This window comes from Papio anubis, chromosome 3 (genome assembly GCF_008728515.1).
Source record: "Papio anubis isolate 15944 chromosome 3, Panubis1.0, whole genome shotgun sequence".
Taxonomy (NCBI): Eukaryota; Metazoa; Chordata; class Mammalia; order Primates; family Cercopithecidae; genus Papio; species Papio anubis.
Genome location: NC_044978.1, coordinates 30,491,009 through 30,503,707, shown reverse-complemented (window position 1 = coordinate 30,503,707; position 12,699 = coordinate 30,491,009). Strand labels below are relative to the sequence as shown.

The window sequence follows — 12,699 nt, the reverse complement described above, 5'->3', positions numbered from 1 at the left end:
TGTGAATGTTCTTGGCTTTGCAGTGCATCATGCATCTTGAAGATAGACTACAGGAGATGTACCTTAAAAGCAAAATGCTGTCTGAATATCTCCGGGGACACACACGAGTCCATGTGAAAGAATTAGGTGTCGTACTGGGGTGAGTTCTGGGAAGTGCCACCACTTCTCCCTTTGATGGGTATCCCTAGCATTGTACCCACTGACATGTTTAGCCTGTGCCACCCTAAACCTGAGGCCCTGGTAACCCATCAAGGTATGTGGAGTCCATCAGATACGTGCCTCTGCAGCTCCCCAATGAACAGCATGTGCCTTTATCTGATACTGGGTTTCACACCCACAGAGAATCACAGGACTTTAGGCTGGTCATGCTTTGTTACGCCTCTCCGTTAATCCCACACTGCCTGTTTCTAGTAACCGAGTAAGATGCTGAAGTCACAAGCTGTGGGACATGCCGCAGCAGCTTGTGTTTACATTTCACTTCCTGGAGGAGGAGTAGGTGGGCACATTCCACCTCGTGGCAGGAAAGGCCCTTCTAGGCTTGAGGAGCCTGCCTGCGTGTCTGTGGGGGGACAGTGCTTTCCTTCCCTTATTATAAGCCCACCAAAGAGGAGACTTATATGTTACTAAAAATGCCTATCCTCCAGAGGGTATTTGCCATGATTTCTCTAGGGGAAGTAATTCTGACTTTTGTTTTACTGTCTGCTTGATATTTCAAAAGAGAACAGAAAGACATTGTACATTTGGGGAATTGCCCCCCTTATCCATGATGAGGATTCCTCTTACTTGGGAGAAGAAAATATTGTTTATAATGTCGACGTTTAAATTCTCAAAGCCTCCTAAGAGACTGGGGCCTTCATATTTTCTTTAGATTTCTCATCTTTCACACCCAGAATGTGACGCCTGTGTTGTTTGGCTCTTGGCATTTCCTGTCATAGATTATTCTTACATACTTTATTTACAAAGTATTTCCCCCTTATGAGGTGTTTGCTTTTGCAGTTAACTTGCAACATGTCCCTTTGTCATTTATTTTTTTGCATTTGTTTATATCTCTCTACCAGCCTCATACTTCAATCTTGCCTTATTAGATTTTTTTTTTTTATATATACTTTTAAGTTCTGGGAAACGTGCAGAACGTGCAGGTTTGTTACGTAGGTATACACATGCCATGCACGTTTACTGCACCCATCAACCCGTCATCTACATTAGGTACTTCTCCTAATGCTGTCCCACCCCCAGCCCCCAACCCCCAACCCCCCAGTAGGCCCCAGTATGTGATATTCCCCTCCCTGTGTCCTTGTGTTCTCATTGTTCAACTCCCACTTATGAGGGAGGACATGCGGTGTTTGGTTTTCTGTTCTTGTGTTAATTTGCTGAGAATGATGGTTTCCAGCTTCATCCATGTCCCTGCCAAGGACACGAACTCATCCTTTTTGTGGTTGCATATTATTCCATGGTGTATATGTGCCACATTTGCTTTATCCAGTCTATCATTGATAGGCATTTGGGTTGGTTCCAAGTCTTTGCTGTTGTGAATACTGCCACAATAAATATACGTGTGCATGTGTCCTTATAGTAGAATGATTTATAATCTGTGTCCTTATAGTAGAATGATTTATAATCCTTTGGGTATATACCCAGTAATGGGATTGCTGGGTCAAATGGTATTTCTAGTTCTAGATCCTTGAGGAATCACCACTGTTTTCCACAGTAATTGAACTAATTTAGACTCCCATCAACAGTGTAAAAGTGTTCCTATTTCTCCACATCCTCTCCAGCATCTGTTGTTTCCTGACTTTTTAATGATTGCCATTCGAACTGGCCTGAGATAGTATCTCATTGTGGTTTTGATTTGCATTTCTCTGATGATCAGTGATAAGCTTTTTTTCATATGTTTGTTGGCCACATAAATGTCTTCTTTTGAGAAGTGTCTGTTCATATCCTTCGCCCACTTTTTGATGGGGTTGTTTTTTTCTTGTACATTTAATTTCCTTGTAGCATCTTCACATTAGCCCTTTGTCAGATGGATGGATTGCAAAAATGTTCTCCCATTCTATAGGTTGCCTGTTCACTCTGATGATAGTTTCTTTTGCTGTGCAGAAACTCTTTAGTTTAATAAGATCCCGTTTGTCAATTTTGGCTTTTGTTGCCATTGCTTTTGGTGTTTTAGTCATGAAGTCTTTGCCCATGTCTATGTCCTGAATGGTATTGCCAAGGTTTTCTTCTAGGGTTTTTATGGTTTTAGGTTTTATGTTTACATCTTTAATCCATCTTGAGTTAATTTTTGTATAAGGTATAAGGAAGGGGTCCACTTTCAGTTTTCTGTATATGGCTAGCCAGTTTTCCCAACATCGTGTATTAAATAGGGAATCCTTTCCCCATTTCCTGTTTTTGTCAAGTTTGTCAAAGATCAGATGGTTGTAGATGTGTGGTGTTATTTCTGAGGCCTCTGTACTGTTCCATTGGTCTATATATCTGTTTTGGTACCAGTACCATGCTGTTTTGGTTACCATAGCCTTGTTGTATAGTTTGAAGGCAGGTAGCATGATGCCTCCAGCTTTGTTCTTTTTGCTTAGGATTGTCTTGGCTGTGCAGGCTCTTTTTTGGTTCCATATGAAATTTAAAGTAGTTTTTTCCAATTCTATGAAGAATGTCCATGGGAGCTTGATGGGGATAGCATTGGATCTATAAATTACTTTGGGCAGTATGGCCATTTTCACAATATTGATTCTTCCTATCCATGAGCATGGAATGTTTGTTTATTTGTGTCCTCTCTTATTTCCTTGAGCAGTGGTTTGCAGTTCTCCTTGAAGGGGTCCTTCACATCTCTTGTAAGTTATATTACTAGGTATTTTATTCTCTTTGTAGCAGTTGTGAATGGGAGTTCACTCATGATTTGGCTGTTTGTCTGTTATTGGTGTATAGGAACGCTTGTGATTTTTGCACATTGATTTGGTATCGTGAGACTTTGCTGAAGTTGCTTATCAGCTTAAGGAGATTTTGGGCTGAGATGATGGGGTTTTCCAAATATACAATCATGTCATCTGCAAACAGACAATTTGACTTCCTCTCTTCCTATTTAAATATGCTTTGTTTTTTTCTCTTGCCTGATTGTCCTGGCCAGAAGTTCCAATACTATGTTGAATAGGAGTGGTGAGAGAGGGCATCCTTGTCTTGTGCTGGTTTTCAAAGGGAATTCTTCCAGTTTTTGCCCATTCAGTATGATATTGGCTGTGGGTTTGTCATAAATAGCTCTTATTATTTTGGTATACGTTCCATCAATACCTAGTTTATTGAGAGTTTATAGCATGAAGGCGTGTTGAATTTTGTCAAGGCTTTTTCTGCATCTATTGAGATAATCATCTGGTTTTTGTCATTGGTTCTGTTTATGTGATGGATTACATTTATTGATTTGTGTATGCTGAACCAGCCTTGCATCCCAGGGATGAAGTCAACTGGATTATGGTGGATAAGCTTTTTGATGTGCTGCTGGATTCGGTTTGCCAGTACTTTATTGAGGATTTTTGCATCGATGTTCATCAGGGATATTGGCCTGAAATTTTCTTTTTTTGTTGTGTCTCTGCCAGGTTTTGGTATCAGGATAATGCTGGCCTCATAAAATGAGTTAGGCAGGAGTCCCTCTTTTTGTATTGTTTGGAATAGTTTCAGAAGGAATGGTACTAGCTCCTCTTTGTACCTCTGGTAGAATTTGGCTGTGAATCCATCTGGTCCTGGACATTTTTTGGTTGGTAGGCTATTAATTACTGCCTCAATTTCAGAACTTTTTATTGGCCTATTCAGGGATTTGACTCCTTCCTAGTTTAGACGTGGGAGGGTGTATGTGCCCAGGAATTTATCCATTTCTTCTAGATTTTCTAGTTTATTTGCATAGAGGTATTTACAGTATTCTCTGATGGTAGTTTGTACTTCTGTGGGATCAGTGGTGATCTCCCCTTTATCATTTTTTGTTGCATCTATTTGAATATTCTCTCCTTTCTTCTTTGTTAGTCTGGTTAGCGGTCTATTTTGTTGATCTTTTCAAAAAACCAGCTCCTGGATTCATTGATTTTTTTTGAAGGGTTTTTTTGTGTCTCCTTCAGTTCTGCTCTTAGTTATTTCTTGTCTTCTGCTAGCTTTTTAATTTGTTTGCTCTTGCTTCTCTAGTTCTTTTAAATGTGATGTTAGGGTGTCGATTTTAGATCTTTCCTGCTTTCTCTTGTGAGCATTTAGTGCTATAAATTTCCCTCTAAACACTGCTTTAAATGTGTCCCAGAGATTCTGGTACATTGTTCTCATTGGATTCAAAGAACTTATTTATTTCTGCCTTCATTTCTTTATTTACCCAGTAGTTATTCAAGAGAATGTTGTTCAGTTTCCATGTAGTTGTGTGATTTTGGGTGAGTTTCTTAATCCTGAGTTCTAATTTGATTGCACTGTGGTCTGAGACTGTTATTATTTCCTTTATTTTACATTTGCTGAGGAGTGCTTTACTTCCAATTATGTGGCCAGTTTTAGAATAAGTGTGATGAGGTGCTGAGAAGAATGTATATTCTGTTGATTTGGGGTGAAGAGTTCTGTAGATGTCTGTTACATCCACTTGGTCCAGAACTGAGTTCAAGTCCTGAATATCCCTGTTAATTTTGTCTCGTTTATCTAATATTGACAATGGGGTGTCAAAGTCTACCACTATTATTGTGTGGGAGCCTAAGTCTCTTTGTAGCTCTCTAAGAACTTGCTTTATGAATCTGGGTGCTCCTGTATTGGGTGCATGTATATTTAGGATAGTTAGCTCTTCTTGTTGCATTAATCCCTTTACCATTACATAATGCCCTTGTCTCTCTGATCTCTGTTGGTTTAAAGTCTGTTTTATCAGGACTAGAATTACAACCCCTGCTTTTTTTTGCTTTCCATTTGCTTGGTAGATATTCCTCCATCCGTTTATTTTAAGCCTATGTGTGTCTTTACACATGAGATGGGTCTCCTGAATGCAGCACCGTGATGGGTCTTGACTCTTTATCCAATTTGCCAGTCTGTGTCTTTTATTTGGGGCATTTAGCCCATATTACATTTAAGGTTAATATTGTTATATGTGAATGTAATCCTGTCATTGTGATGCTAGCTGGGTTTTTTTGTCCATTAATTGATGCAGTTTCTTCATAGTGTTGATGGTCTTTACAATTTGGTATGTTTTTGCAGTGGCTGGTACCAATTTTTCCTTTCTATGTTTAGTGCTTCCTTCGGGAGCTCTTGTACAGCAGGCCTGGTGGTGTCAAAATCTCTCAGTATTTGCTTATCTGTAAAGGATTTTATTTCTCCCTTTGCTTATGAAGCTTAGTTTGGCTGGATATGAAATTCTGGGTTGAAAATTCTTTTTTTTTTTTGGAGACGGAGTCTCGCTCTGTCGCCCAGGCTGGAGTGCAGTGGCGCAATCTCAGCTCACTGCAACCTCTGCCCCTCCAGGTTTAAGCAGTTCTCTGCCTCAGCCTCCAGAGTAGCTGGGATTACAGGCACATGCCACGAAAATTATTTTAAGAACGTTGAATATTGGCCCCCACTCTCTTCTGGCTTGTAGGGTTTCTGCAGAGAGATCTGCTGTTAGTCTGATGGGCTTCCCTTTGTGGGTAACCTGACCTTTCTCTCTGGCTGCCTTAATATTTGTTCCTTCATTTCAGCCTTGGTGAATCTGACCATTATGTGTCTTGGGGTGCTCTTCTCGAGGAATATCTTTGTAGTGTTCTCTGTATTTCCTGCATTTGAATGTTGGCCTGCCTTGCTAGGTTGGGGACGTTCTCCTGGATAATAACCTGAAGTGTGTTTTCCAACTTGTTTCCATTCTCCCTGTCACTTTCAGGTACACCAATCAAACGTAGATTTGGTCTTTTCACATAGTCTCATATTTCTTGGAGGCTTTGTTCATTCCTTTTCATTTTTTTTTGTAATCTTGTCTTCACACTGTTTCATTAAGTTGATCTTCAATCTCTGATATCCTTTCTTCCACTTGATCGATCCAGCTATTGATACTTGTGTATGCTTTACGAAGTTCTCGTGCTGTGTTTTTCAGCTCCATCAGGTCATTTATGTTCTTCTCTAAGCTAGTTATTCTAGTTAGCAATTCATCTAACCTTTTTTCAAGGTTCTTAGCTTTCTTGCATTGGGTTAGAACATGTTCCTTTAGCTCGGAGGAGTTTGTTATTGCCCACCTTCTGAAGCCTACTTCTGTCAATTCGTCAAACTCAGTTCTCCATCCAGTTTTGTTCCCGTGCTGACAAGGAGTTGTGATCCTTTGGAGAAGAGAGGCATTCTGGTTTTGGGAATTTTCAGCCTTTTTGCACTGGTTTCTCCCCATCTTTATCTACCTTTGGTCTTTAATGTTGGTGACCTTCGGATGGGGTCTCTGAGTGAATGTCCTTTTTGTTGATGATGTGGCTGCTTTCTGTTAGTTTTCCTTCTAACAGGCCTCTCTGCTGCAGGTCTGCTGTGGTTTGTTGGAGGTCTGCTCCAAACCCTGTTTGCCTGGGTATCACCAGCAGAGGCTGCAGAACAACAAAGATTGCTGCCTGTTCCTTCCTCTGGAAGCTTTGTCCCAGAGGTGCACCCACCAGATTCCAGCCAGAGCTCTCCCGTATGAGATTCTGTCGGCCCCTACTAGGAGGTGTCTCCCAGTCAGGATACACAGGGGTCAGGGACCCACTTGAGGAGGCAGTCTGACCCTTTGCAGAGCTCAAATGCTATGTGGGGGATCCGCTGCTGTCTTCAGAGCCATCAGGCAGGGACGTTTAAGTCTGCTGAAGCTGTGCCCACAGCTTCCCCTTCCCCCAGGTGCTCTATCCCAGGGAGATGGGGGTTTTATCTATAAACACTTAACTGGGGCTGCTGCCTTTTTTTCAAAGATGCCCTGCCCAGAGAGGAGGAATCTAGAGAGACAGTCTGGCCCCAGTGGCCTTGCTGAGCTGCTGTGGGCTCCGCCCAGTTCAAACTTCCAGGTGGCTTTGTTTACACTGTGAGGGTAAAACCGCTTACTCAAGCCTCAGCAATGGCGGACGCCCCTCCCTCCTCCAACCTCAAACGTCCCAGGTCAACCTCAGACTGCTGTGCTGGCAGTGAGAATTTCAAGCCAGTGGACCTTCGCTTGCTGGGCCTTGTGGGGGTGTGACCAACTGAGCCAGACCACTTGGCTCCCTGGCTTCAGCCCCCTTTCCAGGGGAGTGAACAGTCTGTCTCGCTGGTGTTCCAGGTGCCACTGGGGTATGGAAAAAAAAACTCTTGCAGCTAGCTCGGTGTCTGCCCAAATAGCTGCCCAGTTTTGTGCTTGAAACCCAGGGCCCTGGTGGTGTACACACCCGAGGGATTCTCCTGGTCTGTGGGTTGCGAAGGCCATAGGAAGAGTGCAGTATCTGGGCCGGAGTGCAGATACTGAGTTCCTCACAGCTTCCCTTGGGTAGGGGAGACAATTCCCCGACCCCTTGCACTTCCCGGGTGAGGCAACACCCCACCCTGCTTCTGCTTGCCCTCCGTGGCCTGCACCCACTGTCCCACCAGTCCCAGTGAGATGAACTGGGTACCTCAGTTGGAAATGCAGAAATCACCTGCCTTCTGCATTGATCTCACTGGGAGCTGCAGACCGGAGCTGTCCCTACTTGGCCATCTTGCCTTATTAGAAATTTTCCATTGCCAGATGTGTACCTTACATTTCAAGGTCTTTAGCTTGTCCTTGACCCTTACAGATGTGCATCAACACCTGTAATCATAAGCTTTTATTTCCCTTTGCACTCATCTCCAGGTCCTCTTCGTGAATTATTAGCGGACCCATGTTCATCCTTCCTTTATCCCCTTTCTCCCATAGTCAGGGCCAGTAGCACTAAAAGTACTAGAGAACTTCTGTGCACTCTGAAATCAGATCTGTACGTAGCATTACTGGAGAAGGACTAGAAAATTCCATGAGGTAATGCCAGATACTGTTTTATTTTTATTTTGAGGAATTCAAGGGTAAGTATTAGGACATACTCCACAGACTGAAACAGTTCAATTTTTTTTCATGACACCTGGCATCATTTTTAAACAGTGCCCATACTGTATCCACCTCTGCTATAAGAGAGGCAGCCAAAGCTGTGTCCATTTGAAACCATGATGTCTCTTAACCTAGTATCTTTTAGTGTCACTTTGCTCTCAGAATCTTGTGGCTTAAATGCTCAGTGAGGATCCCAGTTGTATAACCTTTGTATAAATTCCCAACGTTTTTAAAGAAATTGCTACCATCACCATTTTTCTAAGACCAATTTGAACTTAGGTGAAATCAGTATGCATTTAGGAGTGTTGACTGGAAGAATGAGTTTATAAGGAGAAAACCTTAAAGTATGATACAATGAAGTTATATAGGGAATACAGGAAAGTTAGAAAGTCTGGTGACCCCTGCCAAGGGAAAAAGAGCTTTATGTCCACACACAGGCACAACACACTTCCTGTATTTCTCTCCCTTTGCCTCCCTGGTCAGTGTCCACTGGAATATTTTATTAAAAGAGTAAGTTTATTATCCTTCCATCTGTTTTGCTTTTTCATTAGTTTTAAATGATAAACTTAGTACCTAGAAGTAATACTTTCTCATAAAACCATGCTCTTTTAAAGTAATATTCTTTTCTTTTCTCAATATTCAGGATTGAATCCAACGACCTGCCTCTGTTGACTGCTATTGCCAGTACTCATTCTCCTTATGTGGCTCAAATACTCTTATAAGCTAAAGCTCAGGACAGTTCTTCCTTGGAAGAAAAAAATCAAATTCTCAACTGAAGGAGAAAGGAATAAGCTCTCTGTGATGTCGAAAGCATGAGCAGAGCAAACAGAAACAAAGTCATTCCACCTTTTTGTTTTGTGTTTTTGCTGTCAAGCTGATGCTTCATTGAAGACTTAGGTTTACTTAACATAATGGCATTTGTGATTGTCATGAACACTTCAGGCCATTTGTTACCCATGAATCAACAAAGAGACTGACCTTTTTGGTGGGAGGAAACATAAGCACTACACTAAACATTAAGCTGTTGCAACAGATCGCCTTGTGCTGTTTGGGCAGAATAAAGGCAAGCGACTTGAGCGGGGTGGTCAGCAGTGTATGTAACATTCCAGTAGGAAACTGCTTCTGAGTTTAAGCATGAGCTCCCCAAACTGGGGAAAACATATTTTGCTATTCTGAGACAACAGTCGGAACACGGACTTTGGATTCCAGGTCACAGTTTGCTTTTTACACAAGGTAAAGCAAAGAAAGCCACATTGTGCCATCTTCAGCTCCAGTGGCTGTAGCAGTGACTGTTTGACATAAAACTTGTAAGAGAATTGCTTGTTGGGAAGAGTGCTTTAGGGACCCACTGTTTTCATTTCTTCTTGGAGTTTACCTTGTTTCAGATGCAGCCACAGGTAGGTGAGAGATGGATTGTTGGTGCAATAAACCCAAGAATCAATGTAGCCTCTTAATCCCATCAAGATGTAGTTTGTAACAGCAAAGTGTACAGTCTGAAACCATATGTTTTATCCTTATATTTTAGAGCTTTCAGCAGCCTTTTTAAGAGAGGCCATTTACCAAAGTTATTTCTATAAGCTCAAGAGTGTTTCTGTTGGTAAGTTCTTCCAACTGAAGCCACTTTTTTCTTATAGTTCATACAAATGACTATTTTTACTTTAAAAGGCACAGCTGTCCTGGTGGGAAATGAACCTGCAGCAGTTCAGGATGACTAATGAACATTCAGGATGATTGCTTGAACATTTAGAAAAAATCCATACATGATCTAAATTTTTATATTATCATTTCTGTGCCTTCTAATTCCTGCATCCTTTTCAAAACATCTTTCCGGAAATTAACTTACCCATTGTATAAAACCAACCAAAATGATTTCCCAAAGTTCATGCAAAAAAAAAAACAACTTAATTTTCTGTTAATATAAAAGAAACTTTAGCTTTCTGACCATGAAACAGACTATGTACTGACATCCAGGGTAAAGTAAAAGACTTTTAAATATTGGTCATTAAAAGACAGGAGCTAAAGCTAGCAAAGCAAAACATCTTTAGCACTTTGCAGATCTTAAGCAGTTAACCAGGTTCTGATTCCCTTCCACTGTTTTATGAATTAATTCCAGTTCTTTTCACGTGTCTTTGAACCTAAGAATATGAAGTAATTTCCCTATTAGGGACTAGAATGACTTCAATTTTTTTATTTGATAAAAATCAGAACTACTACCTTTTCATCTTTTTTTAATGATGCAAAATGTAGATGAGTGCATTAAGGTTTGTAAGATCTTTATCATTTTATGTCATTCATTGAAAATTGAAATGTTCATTCTTTTTAATGTTTTCCTGTTTCCTTTTGCCTAGCATTTGACTTTGGTGTTTTAAGTTCTGTAGTTTCATGACATCATTGTTTGCAGTTGTGTTACACAGAGAGAAAGAACCTCACCTGTGGCTCAGCTCATCCCACATACGTTTCTCATTACGTGTAAATAAACTGTCAGAGCTGATGTTACAGCTTTTACAGTTTAAAGCATTCCCCTCCTCTCTAGTTCCTTTTTTCTTGTTTACATGTTTTGGGCACTTTCCCTCATTCACCACCTTCCAGGGTTTCATAGAAAATAACTTGTTACAAAATCAGTTTAATTCTAATGTGGACATAGTGGCATGTTCATAATTAGACCCATATAGGGGACACTGAGCTTTAAATCGTTGATTCTAAACTCTATACATTGAAAAAATTCAGCCCAGGCCCCTCAAAGCCTGAGAAAATTTAATTTGCTCTTAATCTAATGTTCCAGAAACTCACTCTTGCAAAAATGCCTGTTGGAAAACTACAGGTGGGTCACGTGTGGGGGCTGTCTCTGTGACACTCAGGATTCCAGTCAGAACCTAATCCTCGTATCTATTGCCTACAAAAATAGACCAAGAATGTTGCTGCTATTTTATAATCCTTTAAATATTTAACATTCAAGTTTTCTTTGTCTTAAATTCAACCTCTTCCTAAAAGCGAAAAAGGAAAAAAAAAAAACCACAGAATTGTGTTGCGATCCACCGCTCACACATCGTGCACCACCCAGTGGCTTCATTCTGGCTTAGCCGCAGAGGCAAGAAAGGGACCCCACCCGCTCCCATGCCCACCTCAAGAAAAAAACGTAAAACAATTTTTTTTAAAAAAGAAAAGAAATCTACCTCAGTTGACAGGATTCCACCTTTAGGGTTTCTTCAACTTTTAAGTCTTACCTGTTGAGTGTAACTTTTGTAGCATCTTGCTTTTCTAAGCAAGCTAGTGAGGCATGACAGAGCAGAAGTCTGTAAATGTCCCTGTGATGGACCTCTTTCTAGCATGTTGCAGTTTTATTTTTAATAAATTGATAAGTGAAATGAATGTAAAGGTAATTGTGTACGTTTTAGACATGACAATGAAAATTTAAAATGTAGCTTCCATACTTGTGCATAATTCCAAAGTATTTTATTTTTTATCAGTGTTAAATAGCTTTTTGTACAGGCTTCAATCCATTTTTCTGAAGTGTGCTGTTTTTTAATGAAAGTAACTATAATCTTTTCACATCCCATGGAACTGCCGTTTACACATTGCAACTTTTTAAACTTAACCATATTTTTCAAAATTAACGTTTTTGGAGGGAGAAAAATCCCCGCTTGCTAAATGATACTAAACCATTGTTTGGGCTCTTATAATTAGGTCCTGAGATTTTATAAAAATTTAGTCTGTAGCTTTTTAGGTTCTTCACTACAGATGGTTGTACATAAAAATAAAGAATATAAAGTACCCCAAAATTCTTTTAAATGTCTGGATTTTTCCACTAATATGTACTTTAGAGAATATTTTGTTCATGCATACTTTCACGTTAAATTGAAAATGTCTTCAGCTTCTCTTGGTAAATGTGAACCATTTGTTTTTTATTGTGCTTGGGGGAGAGGGTATTTTAATATAATTTTTGCCTAAATCAAGCAGTCCCCTCTGAATGTTAATTTTTAAATGTCAAAATATGATGAACCATATATCTTGAAAGTGAGATTGCAATATGCTTAAACTTAAGTGATATTTCAAAAACGAGAAAATTCTGGAATTTATTTGAAGCTCCATACGAGAAATTGATAGGACTTCGTTTTTGATCAGTTTGAATAGATACCAATGTCATTGTGTGGGAATTTTTTTAACTTGTTTATGTATTATTTTGATCCATTTTTCTGTGGCATTTGGTGCAATAAAACTTTTGAATTTATCTTGAACATTTTCCTGGTGCTGCATGCTATTTGTTTGTTACATTTAATAAAATGTAGAGGTCTCATTTCTAATAATTCATGCTGAAAACAAGCTGATTATATATCTCAGTGGTTTTTAACCGGGGTGTTTTGGAACTGCGGGGACATTTTTGGTTAGCATAATGACAGGTTAGGGTTACTGGCACAGAGGGTGGGGGCTCCGATGATAGGCGAGAGGTCCTGCACCACGAGAGACAGCCCTACAGGATGAGGACTTGTCCCACCTACCTCCTGTGTAACCCTTGAATGTCCTGCTGGACATTTATATAGCTAAAAAAGCCTGTTTACAATAAAGCAGATAATTCTGCTATATAAAAACACAGTATCTTTTTACATGATTTTAGTATATAATGCATTCTCCACGAATGCAGTTGTATAAAATGAGGAAAGAGTTTTACTTCGTAAGATTTAGAATTTTAGCGAGAA

General features: G+C 40.1%; 2 protein-coding genes across 6 annotated transcripts in view; one reads left to right on the top strand and one right to left on the bottom strand.

Annotated features, from left to right (window-relative positions):
• Window positions 1-12,244, top strand: part of FNIP2 (folliculin interacting protein 2) — a 137,570-nt gene extending 125,326 nt beyond the window's left edge. For 3 of the 5 annotated variants that reach the window (XM_017959158.3, XM_009207781.4, XM_009207779.4), the window contains 2 exons: window positions 24-139; window positions 8,649-12,244. In XM_017959158.3, the coding sequence (XP_017814647.1) occupies window positions 24-139; window positions 8,649-8,727 (195 nt within the window). In that variant the 3' untranslated portion in view covers window positions 8,728-12,244. The remainder of the gene's footprint in view (window positions 1-23; window positions 140-8,648) is intronic. The other 2 variants (XM_003899320.5, XM_009207780.4) reach the window with 1 other exon arrangement.
• Window positions 1-12,699, bottom strand: part of C3H4orf45 (chromosome 3 C4orf45 homolog) — a 131,369-nt gene that overhangs the window by 2,216 nt on the left and 116,454 nt on the right. The gene's annotated exons all lie outside the window — the stretch shown is intronic.